Source organism: Taudactylus pleione, unplaced genomic scaffold (genome assembly GCF_031769625.1).
Source record: "Taudactylus pleione unplaced genomic scaffold, aTauple2 ptg000377l, whole genome shotgun sequence".
Classification (NCBI taxonomy): Eukaryota; Metazoa; Chordata; class Amphibia; order Anura; family Myobatrachidae; genus Taudactylus; species Taudactylus pleione.
In genome coordinates, this window is record NW_028284778.1 from 7,121,871 (window position 1) to 7,145,517 (window position 23,647).

The window sequence follows — 23,647 nt, forward strand, 5'->3', positions numbered from 1 at the left end:
CTATCTGTTGTTGTAATATGGATAATTTGGCATGTTCTAAATGAGTCAAATGTGTCTCCTGAAGAAAGGAAATATCTACCATATTAGTATGTAATTAATACCTTGGACATTCCATGAACGTCATTTAATAGTGGTCATAGGAAAAGTGGCATAGATATAACAATGCAAAAATCTTAGATAGGAAATATCGCGATCATATACTGCAAGTAAACATGGGAAATATATTGTAAAGCAAACACCCCTGCATTCAAAAAGAAGAAAGAGAGAAGAAAAGAAAAAAAAAGAAAAAGGGGGATAAAAAAAAGAAAAAAATGGAAACACATGAACCACACCTAGGACATTTTCATTACGTCACAAAAAAAAAAGGGAGGAAAAGCCATGGGTCTCCCCACTCCAATCTATTTAAAAAAGAGAAGAACAAATATAATACTTAACATTGGACTTGAGAGAAAATCTACAGTGAAGACACATCTACGAGAGTTGTCCACAATATGTATTTCAAAAAAGACTGCAATAACAGGAAAATTAACTAAATAGAAAAACCATTCCTGATAAAAAGAATAAATGATGATATAAAGATCAAACACGCAATAAAGAAATTTAGACATACATCCTGTATATCACCATATAATATATCTATAGAATAAAACTTCAGATAATAACACATGACACATATGAAACAAAGAGAAAAGAAAAAGTGTCAATATTTGAGAAAATAGATTATACTCAACAAACAATGCACAGAAAATGTCAATCAGCGGAAGCATTACATTCCTCATCCTCCAAAAACGCTTGCGCATCAGCAGCATTGGTGAAATCCTTAAACTCTTTACCTTGAAAAACTCTCAACTTGGCTGGGTAAAGAAGAGCAGACTTGGCTTGAAAAAGTTTAGCGCAGACAGGACTGGGGGGCGTGGCCTGGCAGCTAACAGCCGGACGTGTGGAAGAGCGGCTCCAGCTGAGTTCAGAGGAAAAGTGGGGTAATCTCTATTCCCCCAACGCTAAAGAAGGTCGGAATTGCCCATAGCTAAACGGGAGACCTGGCCCTGCTGAGCGGACAGGCATTCAGAGCCGGACAGCGTTTTGTTTAGCCGTCGCAGGCTGAGGCCTCTGCATCCAGGGAAGCCGGGACCTCAATTTCCGCTGGCCGGATCCGCGTCTGTCGGGCAAGGAAGCACTGCACAGCAACGTTGCCGGCGTGAGTCATCCGCCTACCCCGCACACCCGCTCACCCGCTCACCTCTATCCGGATCTCCGGTGGGTCTGGAGAGCGGCAGGCATCCTCTGGCATAAAGGTTAAAGATTAATGCGGGTCCTTGGGGAGCGCGGCGGGTGACGTCATCACGGGAGCTGAGACCCGGGCTGCATACCCAAAACTGGGTGTCAATTTAAGGGGACAGAAATTTCATTAAATATTCCCCTGTAATTTACAGCAGTGGAGAAGAGCAGTGTTCATACAAGTCTTATCCTCTGCTGGCTTTACTCACCATTGTTGATACTCCGGCTCCATCTTGTGGCTGATAGCTATTACTACACAGTGCATTGCATCTATTATTTATCTCATATTTTTACTGAATGCTGAGGATTTACCCAATACTATATGATCTGATTACTTTGTTCAGTGGCGGATAATTTCCTCTCAGTGAATTTTCAGATGTAATAGTGCTATATGCATAATTTCCCCCACTACTCCATGATGTCTTACTGAATATCATCGTATGATCGACACATATAGTTGGTGCCACCTTTCGTGTTGAGAAAGATAGCAAAATAGGAGATTGAAGTGGTGGCGATGGGTCCTAAACGTCAGAAAGTTCCTACGAAGGTTCCGCAAGTGAGTTTTTTCAAAACGCCTTCCCCGGCACAAGGTTCTAAACATCTTTCCAGTGACGGGGGTCCTAAAACTGCCACTACTGAACCAACCACAAAACCCCCAGCACAAATCTCTGCAAATGGGGACTCATTGGGCGATGATGCACCCTTGACAGTGGGAACCATGAAGCTCCTTTTGGCATCCTTTAAATCGGATATATCCTTGGAATTTAAGTCTGCACTCCAGACCTGTCAGCAGTCAGTGGATAGCTTGGGAGAAAGGACGGATCACTTAGAAAATAAATTAGAAGAAGTGGTCAAGTCCCACTACGATTTAATTACGCTACACGAACAACTTCAATCAGAAGTGACTACCCTGAGAGATAAAGTCGGAGACATGGAAGATAGATCCCGGCGTAACAATATCAAAATCAGGGGTATTCCAGAGTCCGTGACCAACTCAGATCTCAAAGAGTATGCCACTGATTTGTTTACGAAGCTTCTTCCTACAGTTACCATAACTGACTTTCTGATAGATAGGATTCATCGACTACCCAAATCCAGAAATGCCCCAGAGGGCTCATCCAGAGATACACTCATGAGACTCCATTACTTTCATATCAAAGAAGCAGTATTACGAGCAGCAAGATCTTCCGACATAGCAGGACCGGTTCTAGGTGACCTTCAAATCTTTGGAGACCTATCAGCTTCCACATTAGCTAAGCGCAGATCTTTCTACTCAGTTACAAGGGCTCTACGACAAGCTAATATACCCTATCGGTGGGGTTTCCCCACCAAACTGCTGATTGCTCGAAATGGGTCAACCACAGTAGTGTCATCGCCGGAAGATGGTGTCCAGCTGATGGCCGCTTGGAACCTAGAGAATATTTCGGCATCGTTGGTCAAAAGTCCAAGAGTCGAACGTGAATGGACTTAAGTAATATTACAGTATTTGTAATTTTCTTCATATCGCAGGGTGTGCCATAAGTCAATCTAAGAGGCTATTGCGTTTAGTGCCTTTAGATATATAATATATCTTCTTTCTCCAGTTAGTTGGCTCCAACAGTATCTGGAAATGTTAGATAAATTGATAAGTATTTCAGTGTGTTTTTTTTTTTTTTTATCTTTGTTGATAATAGCAGATTGATATTTCTATTTTGAGTGTTTATTATGGAGTGGTGGGGGTGGTCGCTACCCCCACTATATACCTAGTATGTGCCACCTCAGGAGGTGGTCCCAAATAGCTCCCATAAGGTGCTATATTTTTCCTCCCCTAATTTTTTTTCCCCCTCCTTTTTTTGCTTTATCTATACAGCTGTTTTTCCGCCTGTTTTGGAAGCGCAATTATTTTTTTATTTAATTTTACTTTTTGCTCTAAAGGTACTATGTGTATACACCAGATGTTTTACGTGGTTAAATATGGCATAAGTTATAAATATGGTATTGTGACTCCATGGTTAAGCTATTGTCTTTAAATGTTAAAGGGCTAAACTCGCCCAACAAAAGGCGATTGGCGCTTAACTTTTTCCATAAACATAAAGCCCGTATAGTTGCGATCCAAGAGACCCATTTTATTTGCTCAGCTCCCCCGAAATTCACTAATTCTTATTACCCAACAGCGTATTTGTCCAATGGTCCACAAAAAAAAGCTGGGGTGGCTATATTATTTGCAAGCTCCTGTCACTTTATACTAGAGGACCAAATTGTAGACCCTAACGGCCGCTACCTTATCTTGATAGGGAAATTAGAAAACAAGATAGTCACATTAGCCACGGTATATGCCCCAAATGCTAAACAAACTGTATTCTGCAGAAAATTCTGTGCCATTCTCCAACAACATAGCAAGGGTCAGGTTATTTTAGTGGGAGATTTTAACATGGTGCTAGATCCTTCCTTAGATAAATCTTCTCCCACTAATAAGCTACAGCCACAGCAGGTTCTAAATCACTCTAAAGTGTTTAATAGAATAATATCGGAGTATGATATCTACGATATCTGGAGGGCAAAAAACCCTACGACCAGAGACTACACATTCTACTCCCATGTGCACCGATCCTATTCAAGGATTGACTTAGCGTTATCAGATAAATGGACATTGTGGCAATTTAGGAAAGCTATTATATTGCCTGTTGCATGGTCAGAGCAGACAGGACTCAGGGCCTGATTCAGAGCTGGACGCTCTTTAAGAGCGCTCGCTCTGAATCAGGGCATTTTTTTTTTATATATCTGCGGCCTCCTGGCCGCTCGCAAAGCTGTGGGTGACCACCCACAGCTTTTGCGAGCGGCCAGGTGATGGTCGCGACCAACGGGGCTTGCAACGAGACCCTTGTGATAGGGTCTCGTCCGTCGCAAGCCCCAGAGAGCTTGCGACGACAGCCGCCCCTTTTGACAGCCGCCCCTTTTGTAGTAAGCCCCGGAGTGAGAGAATTTTCTCGCTCTGGGTCTTGCGCATGCACAGCACCCCACCATCGATCCGCTTGTGAGCGCTATGCGCTCGCGAGCGGGTCTGAATCAGGCCCTCATTTCCTTAAGGGCCTTGGTAACTTCCACCAAATCTTGAAAAATCAACAAACGGCGATCCAGCTACATTATCCGGTCTAAGTTACACTTGTGTGCAAAGTTGAGACATCGAAATATCAGTGTACGGGCATGAAGATTCTGTAAAAGGTCCTAGGTGATGAGCCCTTTCAATTGCAAAATCAGGAATAGTATCAGCCACTCCTAAGAGTTGTGGCAACTCAGATTGAAGAAATTTAAGCAAATCGAGGCCTCTCAATGTCTTAGGAAGTCCAACATCCTGCAAATTGTTCCTGCGTGAGCAATTTTCTACGTCATCAACTTTGTTGAGGAGTTGGTAATTAGATTTTTGTAAAGACGCGACTTGTTGTTTTAAATCAGAAATATCATGCTCATGTTCACCAATCTTGTGCTCGTTAGCCACCACTTGAAGATCTGTAGAATCCACTTGAGCATTGACCTCTCTGAGAGCATCCGCGAATGTTGTGACCTGCATCTGCATAATAGTTTTAACCATGTTCTCATACATCAAAGGGAATAATGTAGGAGGTATATCTGCTGGCAGCATGGTGGGAGATGAAGAGTGCGCTCCCGCCGAGGAGATCTCTGGAAATAAGGTAGACATTTCATCCGCCGGACTATTGGTATCTACACGTCTACCAGTTCTAGTGCGCTGGTTTTTATCTGCAGTAGGGGCCATTAAAAATTTCTCCATACCCCAGACATATAAAACAAATATCAAAGCAATATGACAGGTAGTGTCCAAAGCAATTACGGTTATATAAAAATGGTGAAGTGCCAAAAAATGTATTCAGGAATGAGAATGAAAATATAGAGTCTTCTCTAAAGCAACATGGTGATCAGACAGGGAGCAAGGAGTATCCCATCCTCCCTCCATAGATCCTCATAGGAGTCATAACTTTAATCCTGCTGTGGAAAAATAATCCCCATAATGATATTGGATACATAAAAGAAAAAAAACAAAAATAAACAGTCAAAGCAGGAGGGTAGAAAAAGAGAAAGTGTGAGCCTGTAAACCTGCAAACTAGGAGAGCAAGGTACATACAGCAGTCAGGAACGCTGGCACAGGGTTGCATACTCCCAAGATGGCCGCTGCTATAGTCCTGGGACTTATATGGTGTCGGAGGGCTTGTCTGCTGTTTGCGATCAGTAATAGTAGTAGCAGTTAATCTTCACCGCAGGTGTGGCAGAGCGGGCAACGATCAAGCGCTGTCTTACTGCGCAACGTCGTGCTGCTGGCACTTCACCCCAGATAGCAGGGAGGGACAAGCGACAGCAGAGGAAGCCGGTGGAGGCCCGATGTCAGGAGCCGGCCCCGGAGCGGTAAGTAATGCACTCAGGGTCTCAGAGCATCTTGCGGGGGTAATAGGTGACAAATGGAAGGGAGGAGGGCTGCAATATCGGTGGAATCAGCCTCCAAATTGCGGAGCACTATGGAGGTTCCGCTTCTCTCCTCCGTGTCCAAGTCACGCCCCAGGAAGGTCACTTTTAATTCATCTTCGTTCTTGTCCATCACATAAGCAAGCCACCATTTCTTGTTATACACAACAGATATATCGCCATTTGTGTCAACTGGATTTTATCTAATGATTTTGTAACGAATACTGTAGATATTTTTGATGTACATGAATCAACAGGTATAAAATCATGATACTGTTGTGTTCCCTGAATAGTTACTGACTGGCTGAATCGATCATTCAAAAATGTTTCAGACTGAATATAGTCTTCTTGCGTTGTGAACGTCAAATTAATTCCAGATATATTTTCTACTGCCCATTCATAAAGTTGGAAAGGCACTCTAGCTGCCAGTCTCTTGACTGAGCCGTCATCTCCATCACAGGTGCCTTTCCCATGCGCTGTGGCCCAAAAAATGCCATTAGGCCTCAACATCGAAGTCTAGCTTGTGACAACACAACAGGTATAGGTATAGCGAGGGGGGGGGGACTGACTGGGTGCAGTGTCATAATTTGTCAAGAGCTTGCACAGAAATGCTACAAGCTGGCCTGCAATACTGAACATGATTCCTGACCATTGATTCTTGAGAACAATGATTCATGAGCATGATTCATAAACAATGCATTAACATTATTGAAGCTCATTATTTACTTGCAACACAGCGAAAAGTAGCAACTGCAGAATCCAAAAGTTAAAATGAAATTCACTCAAAACAGTTTACACATAAACAAATCATTTAATAAAAAACATTAAATAATAAAAAACACCGAACAACTTAAGATACGTAGCTGTAGTTAATAAAGCAGTGATAATAGGCGGACAATGTAGCCTATATTAATGAAAGAACAGTCATTAAAAGTCCTGGATATAAATCACTGACACGGACAGTATTAAAATATTCCTTATTGGGAAACAAACTCCAGCTGGGAATGGGTAAATAACCGTGCACAAGTTGAATAGCAGCATGTCAATAAGATGTGCACATGATGAACAGTTGGTAGCGGTTTAATTTTACCTGTAGCCCGGGTAGAATAGTCCCATTGTATACTGAGGAGATCCGGTAATAGCGGAGATGGCAGACCGCGTCCACGGCTGGCTGGCTGGCTTTGGTGCTCGACCCGACCAGCGGGGAGCACGTAGAAGAGATGTTAGGAGCTGCTCTAGGAGTTCCATGCTGTTGGAAAAATCCAGAAGGTCTCAGGATTTTAGCTCGCAGGTGTATTGTAGAGCTGATACGGGCTATGGGTAGCCCCGTGTAGGGCCGTGCAGGTACCTAGGTGCACGGGGGAGCAAAGTAATCTTTCCCAATCGCTGGAGTGAGGAATGCCGCTTGCAGTGAATATCACAGGACAAGGTGGAGCTGGAAAGTGCACCTTTTCTGATTTCTTCATCACTCTGCTGTTGCCCATCTGTGCCCTGCACCATTCCCCTACCCTGTCCTTCTGCCTCCCCTGCTCTGTGCCCTGCACCATTCCCCTACCCTGTCCTGCTGCCTCCCCCCTCTGTGCTCTGTGCCATTCCCTTACCCTGTCCTGGTGCTTCCCCCGCTCTGTGCCATTACTCTACCCTGTTCTGCCTACCCTGCTCTGTGCCCTGCCCCATTCCCCTACCCTGTCCTGCTGCCTCCCCCACTCTGCTTTTTGCCATCCCTCTACCCTGTCCTGCTGCCTGCCTCACTCTGTGCCCTTCGCCATTCCCCTACCATGTCCAGCTCACTCACCCGCTGTGTCCTGCGCCATTCCCCTACGCTGTCCTGCTGCCTCCCCTGCTCTGTGCCCTGCCCCATTCCCCTACCCTGTCCCGCTGCCTCCCCCGCTCTGTGCCCTGCCCCATTCCCCTACCCTGTCCTGCTGCCTCTCCCGCTCTGTGCCCTGCACCATTTCCCTATCCTGCTGCCTCCCCCCCTCTGTGCCCTGCACCATTTCCCTACCCTATCCTGCTGCCTCCCCCGCTCTGTGCTTTTCACCATTCCCCTACCCTGTCCTGCTGCATCCCTCGCTCTGTGCACTGCACCATTTCCCTACCCTATCCTGCTGCCTCCCCCGCTCTGTGCTTTTCACCATTCCCCTACCCTGTGCTGCTGCCACCCCCACTCTGTGCCCTGCACCATTTCCCTATCCTATACTGCTGCCTCCCCCGCTCTGTGAACTGTACCATTTCCCTACCCTATCCTGCTGCCTCCCCATCTCTGTGCCCTGCGCCATTCCCCTACCCTGTCCTGCTGCCTCCCCCACTCTGTGCCCTGAATGGAATTTTTTTGCCACATCTCTTGGTAAGAGTCCGTGTGATGGCTTTGGAGGGAGAGTTAAACATAGCCGCACGCACCAGTCTGCAAGCAGTGGAAACCCATCACATCTTGACACCTTTGGACCTGTATAGCTGGGCAAATGAAAATGTACATGGCATAAAGTTTTTTTACATGTCACAAAATGAAATGCAAGACTGCAAAAACAAGCTGCACAGCCATCTAGAAACCGCAAAGACTGTGGCAGAAACACGTTCTCATCACAGATTTCAGCCTATTACTAATGATGAGCTATATATATATTGATTGTCATCAGATGACATGAAGACAGCAAGAACCAGAGTTCGTGTCACTATGACCACAGTCACAAAAAATGTAGACAAAAGTGATCTGCAACCTGTATATACCCGTGCGCGATCGCGATCCCATTGCGCATGCAATCATCCAGTAGTGCACGCATCCCCATACAGCTGCCCCACGCCGTAGCACACCACGCTACTCTGCGACTGGGCGCTCGGCGCCATTTTAGATGAAATAAGTTAATATGGCAATATCTAAATAATGTATTGCACATTAATCGCACAGCAAGCTTTTTAATAATCCTTTCGGAAACCTCACCACAATGAACTGTCCCATTCTAACAATAATCCAATGATGAGTACACCAAAACATAACTTACATTTACCAATGCGCATTGTGCTAAATAGCGCATACACAAACCTCAATAACATACAAACTGACACAGCAAATGTCCCATATATAGAATATTATATTATAATAGGATGTCGACCGAATGAATATCAGAGGAAACACCAATAAGTTATGAAGATCTGGAGGATTCATATTATTTACTGTACAACTTTGTATGCATTGGCCCTTTGAATTAACATACCTAGGGCGGGAGATTAGAAACAATGGGATCCTCTAACATAGTTCAGCCCCTAGTGACACCAAATGTATACTAACCATTGAAGTGCTGCATTTACTGTGACTCATAATAAAGGCCAATGAGCCCACTTGTTTGTTATACAAGTGAATCTAAAGTGAATAAATACCGAGCCCTGGTTGAGTTGCTTACTCATACATTCCCATTGAATGAGTGGCAGCATCTTGGAGACGACTGTAATTCCTGGATCAGTGTGCTTGCAAATCGTGTGGTAATTGTATCATTTATTGTTATTTACTGTACTTTGGCTCATTGTTTAGATTAAGGCTTGTATCCCCTGTTTACAATATAATATTTTTTGTGCGTCGGAAACACAAACTCTTGAGTGTGACTACGTTATTTATGTTAGTAAACTAGCGATATATGTGTTCCTCTAAGACAACCAATCTCTCTCTCTCTTCAGTAACGTAATTTTAGATTCGTTATTTGCTTTAGTTAATCCTCTTGTGTTTACCCAGCTTTGCCTCATTTGTTAGTTTCCTGTGTCTCCTGTACCATTCACAAGCACTAGTTTCAGTTCTCCGTGTCTGGATTCATGAAGCACCTTCTGTTATCCCCACGACTATCTACAGTGTAACAAGTTCATTCTCTTGCGTCTGTGTTCCCTACACAGTTACTTGTATTTCATGAGTGGGTCTACATTGTATCGTCATTCCCAACTATTCTGTGCTTGGATATCCTGTGTCATTTCTTGGTGTATCCTGCCTCTGAATCTTGCAACGTTTCTTAGAGCAGACCAGTGCATAAGCCACTCATTATACTAGTATTAGTCCCTAGTCACCTCATCACTCCCAGGTACCTAACCAGAGGACCACGACCTGCTCACTCAATGCGGCAAAACCCAAATCCCAATAGGAGGGGTCACTGATGAAGACCACCGAGTGGGTTATACTCTGCACCTCTGGTTAGTTCTAACCAACACCTGGGACTGACCTTTATTGAGGGAACTAGTACTGTCACTTCTCTAGCTGCCTCCGAGCCATCCTATCCTCCTGGCTCCCGGTCCTCCACAGCGGAATTCCTTACACCGGATCATGACAGTAGATTTCCAAAGTTCTGTATCCACATGTCTGATGTGGTTTTTCTACTGATCATGGGATATGTGCAATAATTTATTTTGGATAGGGTCCGAAGGGGAATTTTGCTTCAAACCACTTGGGTGCTTATTTTCTGCTGTCCGTCCATTACCTGCAGTGTATTTCCCTTTTATGCCGCAATATTTAGCAATGTCAGTGCTCACAGTGAAACCCCGCCTCCAGCGGCACACAACCGCATCTGAGGCAGGAACATGAGTGGGATCTGTGATAACGGCTGAGTCTGGATAGGTCGCAGAAATGCAATTTCTTTTAAAAAAAAGTCACAAATTGCTATTGGATTTCCGGCTCAATTTGAATAAATCCGAAATCTGCAGACCATTGTCGGGATTATTATGTATATTACCTAGCACCATATATAACAAATGATAACAGAAATGCTAATTGCGTACTGAATTTGGAGGTAAGACCATCAAATTAGATATTCATGTTAAAGAAAAATGATGCTATATTTAATTCATTTATTACAATATAAATAACATGCACACAATTGCAGGGTTTACAAAGATGAAGAAAACAAGCTAAACTTTAGTACATTAACAATCCCCCTGAATAACTAGTACACAGAATCAATATAATATGGTTATGTATAAAGGAATAGTCTCACTTTCCTCACTCTACATTGTAACACAATATCAGACAATACTACACTATACAATCAAACTAACCCTAAACTGTAGCTGGGCAGAAAGGATCTCAATTGATTATAATTTTTAGTTTACGAGATGCTGAGCCCTTTATAATTAATGATTCTATTAATCTCATATCTAATATATATTTATCTCCTAAATATATTCATCTCACATATATCTAATATCTATCAGTGTACTTTTTAATAAATTTTACTTTTTTCTTCTATGTATTGAGATAATTTGATGATGTGATTTATGCTTATTATTATATTTTTTGGGGAGAACTTAGTGATAGATGCTTATGTCATTTGTTTATAAGTATTTTGTATTATAGCTTGTTTATGTGCATTGTGTATCTTTAATTATCTTTTACACTTTATGCAAGTGTTAAGACATGTTTTTAGTAAGTATATTTGTTATTACTGCCTGGGTATTTTATTGTATCTTCATTTTATTGTGAAGCGCATGCATAACCTCATGGGTAAAGTAGCACTGAGATAGGCTCATTAACCTATAAGTCACATTTGTGCCATTTTGTATGAGCACTGAATGCTACTAGAGGAACATCCAGATGTGAGGAGGCATGTGTGCATTACCAGGGTGAGGCGTGTTAGCAGAGATTACCAGAAGTGGTGTTGGAAGAGTGATACTAGAGGAACACCCAGAGGTGAGGAGGCATGTGCATACCAGGGTGAGGTGCATTAGCAGAGATTACCAGAAGTGGAGTTGGGAGTGAGATTGTTACTAGAGGAACACCCAGAGGTGAAGAGGCATGTGTCCATACCAGGGTGAGTTGCGTTAGAGATTACCAGAAGTGGTGTTGGGAGTGAGATTGTTACTAGATGAACACCCAGAGGTGAGGAGGCATGTGCGCATACCAGCGTGAGGCGTGTTAGCAGAGATTACCAGAAGTGGTGTTGGGAGTGAGATTGTTACTAGAGGAACACCCGGAGGTGAAGAAACGTGTGCATACCAGGGTGAGGCATGTTAGTAGAGATGACCAGATATGGTGCTGGGAGTGAGATTGTTACTAGAGGAACACCCAGAGGTGAGGAGGCAGGTGTGCATATCAGGGTGAGGTGCATTAGAGATTACCAGAAGTGGAGTTGGGAGTGAAATTGTTGCTAGAGGAACACCCAGAGGTAAGGAGGCATGTGTGCATACCACGGTGAGGTGCATTAGCAGAGATTACCAGAAGTGGAGTTGGGAGTGAGATTGTTGCTAGAGGAACACCCAGAGGTGAGAAGGCATGTGTGCATACCACGGTGAAAATGCGTTAGTAGAGATTACCAGATGTGGTGTTGGGAGTGAGATTGTTACATGTACAGGTGAGCACTAGCATCAGTCCTGTGTCATGCCAACAGTAAAGCATCCTGAGACCATTCATGTGTAGGGTTGCTTCTCAGCCAAGGGAGTGGGCTTACTCACAATTTTGCCTTAGAGCACAGCCATGAATAAAGAATGGTACCAAAACATCCTCCAAAAGCAACTTCTCCCAACCATCCAAGAACAGTTTGGTGACGACCAATGCCTTTTCCAGCATGATGGAGCACCTTGCCATAAGGCAAAGGTGATAACTAAGTGTCACTGTGTTACCAGCCCAGAGATCTGACCAGTCTCCTCCCCACACTCTCTGGTGTATCTCATACATCAGGAGCAATCAGCCCCTATTATACTCCTGCTCTCCCCCTCACATCATGTCACTGTGTGTTACCAGTCAGAGATCTGACCAGTCTCCTCCCCAGACTCTCTGAGATGGAGATCACAGCAGGATGCAGCTACAGTGGTCGCACTGAGCAACAAAATAAGTGGGTCCCAGGGATCCGCTACCTTCCAACCTGAACATTTCTGGGTCCCATCATAATTTATACTTTGGCGCTCCCCATATGCCTCTCAGACCACCCCACATGCCATCACAATTCCTCATACCCTAGAATGCCCATCTGATACCCCCAAGAGCATCAGTTTTGTACATAGAGGTCAGAGAGCAGTACCCATTGACAATAATGGGACCTGCAGTCTGCTGCAGTATTTAGCCTTCTGCAGGAGATTGCTGTGAAATCTTGTGCATTAGACTGTTACATAGCATTGATATGTAAAGTTATTCAGAAACTAGTATCTGCATAATCATTTTTGGAAAAACTGCGAACCAATAAATACATTTTAAAAATATAACCAAAAAGATTTCCTCTTCTTCTAGTTGTGTAATCTTCTATCATTTTATTCTGTGTGAGCTGCATGGGGGCGGCTGCACTCATGCTGCAAGCCCTTATGGCTCCTCATCGTCTTGATGTGTGGGAGACAGAGTTGGGGACAGGTGTAGGAAGCAGGAGTCAGAAATGATAGGTGGAGGGGAGCTGAGAATGGGAGGACTAGGCAGGGACAGGAGAAAGGGCTGGGTTCCAGGTATTAGAGAGGGAGGGGACCCATGTACAGGAGGAGGTGGATGGAAACTGGGGACAGGAGGAGTAGGCAAGGACAGGAGAAGAGTCTGGGTGCCAGGTATTAGATGTGGAGAAGAGCCACCTACAGGAGAAGGTGGTGGGGAGCTGGGGACAGGAGGGGTAGGCAGGGAAGGGAGATGAGGCTGGGTACCACCCAGTATTAGAGGTGAAGGGGTAGGCAGGAGAAATAGTTGATTCTATTTCACCTTCATCCTAAGGACCCAGGAAAAAGGGTCTGGGTGCCACCGGGTATTAAAGAGGGGGAGGAACCACTGACAGGATGAGGTGGAGGGGTAGGCATGGACAGGAGAAGGGGCTGTGTGCCACTAGGTATTAGAGGGGGAGAGAAACCACTGACAGGATAGGTGGAGGGGTAGGCTTGGACAGGAGAAGGGGCTGAGTACTACTGGGTATAAGAGGGTAGGGCAGCCACTGACAGGAGGAGGTGAAGGGGTGGGCAGGTGCTTGAGAAGAGGCTGGGTGCCACTGGGCATTAGAGGGTGAGAGCAGCCGCTGACAGGTGGAAGGGTAGGCAGGAGAAGGCTGGGTGCCACTGGATATTAGAGGGGGAGAGGAACCACTGACAGGGACAGGTGGAGGGGTAGGCAGGTGCAGGAGAAGGGGCTGGGTGCCACTGAGTGTTAGAGGGGGAGAGAAACCACTGAGAACGAGGTGAAGGGGTAGGCAAGAGAAGGGGCTGGGTGCCACTGGGTAATAGAGGGGGAGAGAAACCACTGACAGGATGAGGTGGAAAGGTAGGCAGGAGAAGGGGCTGGGTGCCACTGGGTATTAGAAGGGGAGAGAAACCACTGACAGGATGAAGTGTAGGGGAGCTGAATACTAGAGGTGTAAGCAGGGACAGGAGAAGTGCTAGGTTCCACTGAGTTGGAGGGGAGGCAGTGATTAAATACAGAAAGCTCATCTGGTAATCTCTACTAACGTGCCTCACCCTGGTATGCACACATGTCTCCTCACCTCCGGGTGTTCCTCTAGTAACACTCTCACTCCCAGCACCACATCTGGTAATCTCTACTAATGTACCTCACCCTGGTATGCACACATGCCTCCTTACCTCCGGGTGTTCCTCTAGTTACACATACTGAGATGGAGATTCTGAGAGTGTGCGGACACAGCAGGATGCAGCTAGTATGACCTGTGTATGATATAATGTATAGACCATGCCTGCACTCTGTTACACATACTGAGATAGAGATCCGGAGAGTGTGTGGACACAGCAGCATGCAGCTAGTATGACCTGTGTGTTAGATAATGTATAGACCATGCCTGCACTCTGTTACACATACTGAGATGGAGATCCAGCGAGTGTGAGGTCACAGCAGGATGCAGCTAGTATGACCTGTGTGTGATATAATGTATAGATCATGCCTGCACTCTGTTAAACATACTGAGATGGAGATCCGGAGAGTGTGAGGACACAGCAGGATGCAGCTAGTATGACCTGTTTGTGATATAATGTATAGACCATGCCTGCACTCTGTTACACATACTGAGATGGAGATCCAGAGAGTGTGAGGTCACAGCAGGATGCAGCTAGTATGACCTGTGTGTGATAATGTATAGACCGTGCCTGCACTCTGTTACACATACTGAGTTGGAGATCTGGAGAGTGTGAGGACACAGCAGGATGCAGCTAGTATGACCTGTGTGTGATATAATGTATAGACCATGCCTGCACTCTGTTACACATACTGAGATTTGTCTTTTTTAGTGACTACTCCCCGGCCAGTGTTACTCCTACATCCTAAACCTCATGACAAACATAAGTAAATACATGATGAAGTCACTGACTATATGGAGATGTTGGGGTACAGCTCTGCAGGGAGGCTAATTCCCATATAATTCTATTCCCAGCAGATGTACACAGCAGTAGGAATAACTGGGGGAGACGTCTCATATTATCTCCAGATTGTGACCTAGACAATAATAACTGCTCACAGGACTCCAGGAGAAAATCCCATTACCCCCAGTATACATCCAGCATCTCACAGTGCAGATCTATCATCTGATCCCTCTAACCATGAGGAATGTTCCTCTGGTAATCCCAGTAGTGTTACACACAGCTCAGATCACAAAGGTGATAAATCATTGTCATGTTCTGAATATGGGAAAAGTTTTACCAAGCAGATCAGTCTTTTTATACATGAGAAAAGACTTCACACAGCTGAAAGGCCTTTTCTGTGTTCTGAGCGTGGGAAATGTTTTACACTGAAAAAAAGCTCTTACTAGACATACAAAGATTCACACAGGTGAGAGACCATATTCATGTTCTGAGTGTGGGAAATGTTATCTACAGCAAGGAGCACTCTATGTACATCAGGAAAGTCACACAGGTGAGAGGCCATTTCTGTGTTCTAAGTGCAGGAAATGTTTTGCGCTGAAAGGACCTCTTACTAGACATATAAAGATTCACACAGGTGAGAAGCCATTTCCATGTTCTAAGTGTGGGAAATGTTTTACACAGAATTCAGATCTTGTTAGACATCAGAGAGCTCACACGGGTGAGAGGCCGTATTTATGTACTCAATGTCGGAAATGTTTTGCACAGTTGGGAGAACTTGTTGCGCCTAAGAGAAGTCACACAAGTGAGAAGCCATTTACATGCTCTGAATGTGGGAAATGTTTTGCACACCATTCAGAATTATCTTCTCATAAAAAAACTCACACAGGTGAAAGGCCATTTTCATGCTCTGAGTGTGGTAAATGTCTTAGAGACATATCAATGCTTATTCAACATCAATGAGTCCACACAGGTGAGAAACCGTTTCTATGTTCTGAGTGTGGGAAATGTTTTGCACAGAAATCAGTTCTTGTTACACATCAGAGACATCACACAGGTGAGAGGCCATTTCCATGTTCTGAGTGTGGGAAATGTTTTATAAAGAAATCAGATCTTGTTACACATCAGAGAAGTCACACAGGTGAGAGGCCATTTCCATGCTCTGAGTGTGAGAAATGTGTTAAAAGGAAATTTGCTCTTTTTAGTCAGAAACATCACACAGGAGAAAAACAATGTGTATAAACATCTAGAATGATATAGAAATTGCAGTACTGTAATTTTATTGAACATTTTCAAAACAAGCATAAATACAATGTTATCCTTGTTGGCCTTCTTAGTGAAGGGTAAATTACATTTGCATTATCACACTATATACTAATATATTACAATTTAATAAAAATACACACGAATGTCACCAACATAGGGCTCCAACAGGTTCCTCAAGTAAATGGCTTTCAGTTTCCTTATTCTATCAGATCAGTTTTCCAAACTCTGCTATTACAGGCCAGGGTTTAAGGATTTCCATGCTTGAGCACAGGTCACTTAATTAGTACAACTGTCAATTTGATTTAACCATTTGTGCTCAAACATGAATGTCCTTAAACCCTGGCCTGTAATGGGGGAATTTGGGAAGCCCTGTATAAGATTATTATTGTGCTATTGGCCTATTTGTGCAGTAACAAGACCACAATATGTAATATAGGGACATAACTAATCTGTCATCATGACAATGTGTTGGGGATGTAATATGGGAAGTGGGAAACTATGATATCATGTGATGACTGGACTGTAAGCGACGGTGTGAGATGGGCGATATAATGACATCTGTAACCTTTGATTTTATCTCACTGGATCCAATATTCTCTAGAGATCCATTTACCAGGAAACCCAACCAATCTCCTTACAGCAGTGTGATGTCTGGTTCCTTCTAATTAGATCCTCTGTAACATACTATTTACACTATTCCAAAAGATAAGAACATTAAAATCATGATCACTTAAATCATTTATACATTGTATGATAATGTAATTAGTGCTGGGACACAGGAAGCTGCTGGTCCTGGTATAAACCACTAACAGTAATGTCCATTAAGCACATCAAGCTCCCGATTTCCACAGCAGAATACAGATGTGAGCAGGGTACATAGTAATGGAGGAATAATACAGGGACATCACAGGATAAGTAGGATCAGTACAGATTGTCCTCTGTATTTCCTGCACTGTCTCACCTCCCACAGTGGTGACACCAGCAGTAATGTGCAGGGTCAGGAGATGGAGATTATTTAGTAATAAGGAAATCACAGAAAGGACAATACAAGCTTTGTTATACACTTACAAAAATAAGAGATAAAGAGTTTGGTAACAAGTAAGAAATACAAACGCTGCACAGACCTAACTAACGACCATGTGGGGTAACACAGCTGCGCGTGGCGCTTGTTTGTTAGTATTTACCACACTTTTTGAGCTGAACATTTTTGTACATTGTTAGTAAATCTGGAATAGTGTCCAGTTGTCCTCTCGGTGGTGCACATGTTCTGTGATGGCCTTGATGTAAGATCTAGTGGTTTGCTGTAGACAGGATTTAGTGGAAACACTGATTTTACCAGAGATGTCTAAAGGAAGTATAGGGTGAGTTGCATGAGGGTGAGTTGTGTCTCCCGGACTGGTCACACTAGGCCACAACTGGCAGGAAAAAATAACATCGATAAAGACAGGGCAGCCAGCTGTAGACTAGGGTACAAGGTCAGGGCCACAGAAGAACAAATGTCAGGCATAAGCCGGGTCGGTATTGGTCAGTCAGACAATTACTATGACTCATTCAGAACTGAATATAAACTGACATAAAGGTTTATTAATCTGTCACTTTGGATACCGGTGATTATAGGTATATTGGGGTTGCACCAGCTCTTTGTATTCCCAGGTTCTTGATATGCAGTTTCTTATTGTTTTGTTTTTTAGCTTTTTCCTAACTTTGCTTTTAGTACCTATATACTGTGACTGTCTTAGTATCCATTTTTCATACCCAAACAAGAAAAATTTTGTCTTACACGTGTGCCCCTCTTTCCCGTCTCCTGTCACTGTGACACCGCACTGGTATTGGGGATTTGCTCTCTGATGGGCACCTGCATGGATACACTGGCCTGTCCTGTTATTACCTCCTATCATGTTATATATCAGCATATTGTTAGTACATATGTATCAGATAATATGTCATCTCTATTGTATGTGTGTCATGGACGGAATGACAGCACTGTGTGAGTATTCATATCCTGCAGCTTATAATACATGAGTAATGCAGCAATGACATATTGTACACAAGCCATGAATAATAACAGGAATTGCTGTGTATAAATAACTGGACATTACAGGACTATAATGTGCAGGATGTTACTCTCATCTTTAATGTAAGGACCATATTATACCAAAGAGAGAAAGCCAGGACAGCTATTCCTCATGGATTGCTCCTAATACGTACAGACCCCACCTGATGGAAAATGCCAGGATGCTGCACATCTCTGAGCGTTGGATGTATGATCTGTTATCTATATACAGGTGCACAGTGTCACTGCTCCAGTATGCCGGGAGCCTCACATCATTACTCTGTTCTGTTACCTAGCTGTATCCATGTCAGTCTTGTCTGATCATAGTTGTAAAGGATTTGTATGCACTTAAATACTATGTGCTGCTGTCACTCTCAATCTTTAGTTCCAAATTTCCAGCTTCACCTTATCTGCTGCTTGTGTGTCTGTCCCCATGTTTGCAGGATATAGCAGCTGCTAATTTTATAATCTGCTTTTCTTGCACTATTCTAGCAGCAAAACAAATTCACACAATATTATAGTAATCTGTAGTATAAAATATATAATAAATAACTTTCCAAGTGTTACTAAAGAAGGAAACTATATTCTTGTAACTTGGCTATTGGTAACTATTAGGTTAGGTTCTCGGAGGAGGCTTATGCTGTGGGGGGGAGGGGAGGATTAGGCTGCAGGAGGGGAGGGTTAGGGTACGGACCTCCTGGCATCGGGATTCTGACTGGATGCCACTGTTGGTATTTTAACCATCGGCATCCAAACTGCCAGTATCCTGTCCCCAACCTATTATATTAATAGTATATGGTATTGTTTAGCAATGAAGAAATGTATAACATGGGAGAATCTACCACATGTGATCCATAACAGCCCATATGTGGGATCATGTAATGGGTATAAGAACCTGTGTATGAGCCTTTCTGCTGGGTCACAGCGTCTCCCTATGTCAGTAATGTGTCTATCTGGTCTATGTCAGTCATACAGATATAATAGGACAGTTCCCCCTTATACATGGACTAATGTATCTGCCCCTCTGCACATTCCCAGCTTTGGTCTGAGGACTGGAGGAGGATGCTGGGAATTGTCGCTGGAACCATCTATGGTAAATTATCTCCACATTTTCTCTGATGTCTGTATTATTGATAGTGCCGATGTATTTAGCTTTGGTCACAAAACATTTAGTTTTAAATATTGGTTTATGATATATCAGTATGTTCTGATGTCTCTACATAGGACACTTCATGGTTATGGCAGGACACCCATGTGACTGCCCTGACAAACTCTGTGCTTAGTCAATCAGCAGTGATCACACACTGCTCTGCCACCTGTGACTCCCATGTGACTGCCCTGACGGGCTCTGAGCTTAGCCAGTGTTACAAGTCACGGTTCCGACTTGACGCTTTCTGTCAGCTTTCCCAGGCAGGATGGGGTTACTCCTGTTGTTCCTGTTTCTAGGCGATCGGCACACCTCAGGAAGTAATGTCTCATCCACAGGTGTAGTTTGATTAAATGCTTCAGCCATACTCATTGAACTATTGCACCTGTGCTGACTATAGCGTGTCTGTGTATTTCATCAGCTTAGCTGCATGGGCAGCTTTTGTTCTCTCCATGATATTGCTTCCATTTGGCTTCCCAGCCAACACCAAGCAGCTCCCGGGCTGCCATCATCCTCCAAACAGCTTACTAGAGGCATCTAGCAGCTCCCGTGCTGCCAAAATTCACCATACGGCTTCCTACGCACACCAAGTAGCTCCCATGCTACCACCAATCTCCAAACAGCTTCCTAGCCACATCTAGCAGCTCCCGTGCTGCCAACGTTCACCATACGGCTTCCTAGCCACACCAAGTAGCTTTAGTGCTACCACCATACTTCATTCATCTTCTTAGCCACTCCAAGCAGCTCCCATGCTGCAACATCAGCACCAGCACTGCAACATCAGCCCACTTGCCATACCATCAGCTCTCAAAGCCATTTTCATACCTTAGACTGTTTATCTATGGCAATTGCTGCAACATCAGCACATTTGTCGCACCATTGGCTCTCAAAGCTAGTTGCTAACCCTAGACTGTTTATCTACAGCTATTTCTGCACCATCACCACAACATTGGCACAATTGCTGCACCATCAGCTCTCAAAGCCATTTTTATACCCTAGACTGTTTATCTATGGCAATTGCTGCAACATCGGCACACTTGCCACACCTTTGACTCTCAAAGCCATTTCCAAACTCTAGACTTTATCTACAGCTATTGCCGCAACATCGGCACCATCGCCGCAACATCGGTACCATTGCCATATCATCGATGCAATTGCCAACTCATCAGAACCATTACCTGTATCAGCTCTAACTGTACACTTCATCTCTTGAATTCCCTTGCACCTCCGTGTGAGCCTCTACTATCCTGAGCATAAGTCCAGGAGGCCGCCTAAGTACAGGTGAATGTATCATAGTTCTAAGGGAACAACGGGCGATTGTTTTTGGTGAAGATCTCGCTAACCAGGTTCTAGGGGTCTCACATGGAGCAGGCAGTGGGATTCATAACAGCCAGTCAGCAGTGGTCACACTTCTCCGCCAACTGTGACACCCATGTGACTGCCCTGATGGACTCTGAGCTTAGCCAATCAGCAGTGATCACACACTGCTCCATCACCTGTGACCCCCATGTGACTGCCCTGACACCCTGATCTTGGCCAATCAGCAGTGATCACACATTGCTCCACCACCTGTGACACCCATGTGACTGCACTCATGGACTCTGAGCTTAGCCAATCAGCAGTGTTCACACACTGCTCCACCACCTGTGACATCCATGTGACTACCCTGACAGACTGAGCTTATCCAATCAGCAGTGCCCTCCATCATTGCCTGGCCGAGCTGCTCTGTAGTTACATACTGAGTGTTACTGTCACATCATAGACACCTGGCAGACATCCAAGCTGTGTGGCTGGTGGAAGAGTCTCTGGAGTAAGTGGGTGATGGCCAGGCCACAGGAGTCAGTCACAGTGAGCCAGCATCAGAACTAATATCAATGGTGAGGAAACATTGGAACCTCAGCCTTGGATATACCATTAAACATTGGAACCAAGCCATCGATGGTGTGATCTGGCCACATGTATAATGCTGACATGAGAATAATGGCATTAGCCATGCAAATAGTCATCATGTAGATCTGTAGAAAGCCCCATATTCTCCCCGGGGGCCCAGCAACTACTTACCTGCTCCTGATGACTGCATTGGCTTCTGGGTCCCGGAAGTCATGTGACTTCACACCTGGTATCCTCCAGCATTCTGGTAAATGTCCTGCTAATCCTCCATATCCCCCACAGCCTAACACTATCCCCTCACATCCTAACAATACCCCCTCACAGCCTAACCCTATCCCCTCACATCCTAATACTACCCCCACAGCTTAACCCTACCCCTCAGAGTTACACTATCCCCCAGTCTAACCTTATTCCCCACAGCTTAAACCTAATGCCCATAGATTTACTCTATCCCTACAGATTAACCCTACCTGCTCAGTCTAAGCCTCGTGCTCACAGCCTACCCCAATCCCCTCACAATTTAACCCTAACCCACCCCCAGCCTATCCCCACACAGATTTACCCTAACCCCCCAAAGTTTAAGCCTTGCACCTGCAGCCTAATGCTATCCTCCCCATAGCTTAACTCTAACCCCCCCAAAGTCTAAGTCTCTCACCCACAGCCTAACCTTTATTATTACAGTGCCCTGTATAGACAATAAAATACATTCTAGGCATTGTCCTCAGTAGCATATGAATAACAGTAATATTGCCCTATACTTTTATTCTACGCAATCCCAATACCATATTCTTACCCCAATAATAGTGCAAACTTTCTTCATAGCAAATTTAAAACAAAATTAAAAATATTATATCTTCAATTTCTAAATATACGGCTGTTAAAAATGACAAATATTCATTACCCATTATTAAGGATAAAATGAGCACAGCAAGTATGTGTGTGAGCGTGTGTGTGCGTGTATGTGTTGTAACAGGATCGGGGTGGGAGGTCCCTCTCCTAGGGTAGATGGACACCTTCAATCACACACTTGCCAGGAAATAACACACCAGTCCAGAATTTTCGTACAAGCTGACCGCAGCTAGTTTTTATTGTGTAGTATAAAAATGTAAAACAAAATAAAAATGAGCACTAGCTAGACAATAAATTCCCTCTCTCAAAGTGGTAAGGAATACTGCCTTAACCACCAACATAGGCATGTGCACAGTGATTACAAGTGGTACATCACAGTGTCTCTGAACAAGCCTGCTGCCTGCTCTCCCAGGTATGAGACACTGAGCCAAACCCTGACAGCCATTTATCAGCCTCTTACAGCTGCAGTCACTAATTAGCCTGCTCTCAGGCTGAAGGCCTCAACACCTGAACCGGCCATAGGTTGGAGCCCTCTCTTCTCTCACATGCACACTCCCAGGACCATTTATCCGGCTTTTACTTAAAGCCCAAACTCTAATCAAGCAGACACAGACATTTCCTAGGGGTTTAAAACACATACGTCAGAAACCTTGGACACACATATTTGCCATTTATCACTTTACCAGTTATTCTGTCACAGTATATACACTCTCTAATGATATGTAACAATGTACATTGAAATCAAACATTTTTCACATTAGTTCACTGTAACTTGCAGGAAACGAGTATAAGAAATCTGGGGTTCCTGCTATTTATACTTTATAGCAGATTATATACAATGCAGACAGCCTCCCCTCCCCCACCCTTATATGCAGCTGCAAAAACAGACTTATCTGAAAGCTTTAAGCAGCGCTATAGCTGACTGACCCCCTCTCCCCTTCATCAGGGCAGGCAGCTGTCTCCTATCACTCAGTCATAGCAGCCTCCGCATCTTGCTGGTGCTGCTGTCACTGTGACTGTGACGCTCATCGCTCTTCTCCAGCAGCACAATGTGACTGAGCACACACAGAGAGCTCATGTGCAGTGACATCACCATGTGCAGTGACATCATCATGTGAGTTAGAAGCTGAATGCCCAGTGATTGAGGTGGGGAGGTGGAATCCTTTCCTGACTGGGCGGATGGTAATTAGATTTATTTACAGGGAATTGGGTGATCTGGCTAATGGGTGACTCACCCGGACCACCCCTTAGTCTCACCTATGATGCTATAATAGTTTTAATCCCAGGCTTAAATATGTAAATATGTGATTGTGTAGATCAAATGAGTTTATTATCAGGGGAAATTAATTAATGAATGAACAGTTTGGAATGGGGTAAAATGGCCACCACCATGTGACTAAACAAAGGGATTCCATGCTGTCATCCCCCTTACATTTCACTTTAAATCTGTACACACGCACAAACCTGTACACACTTGC

The 23,647-nt window shown here is 44.2% G+C and overlaps 1 protein-coding gene across 1 annotated transcript in view; it reads left to right on the top strand.

Moving 5' to 3' along the window:
- LOC148508100 (uncharacterized) overlaps positions 1-23,647 on the top strand; it is a 186,045-nt gene that overhangs the window by 105,634 nt on the left and 56,764 nt on the right. Inside the window, 1 exon segment of the mRNA XM_088445156.1 lies at positions 15,594-16,105. Coding sequence (XP_088301282.1) covers positions 15,594-16,105 — 512 coding nt within the window.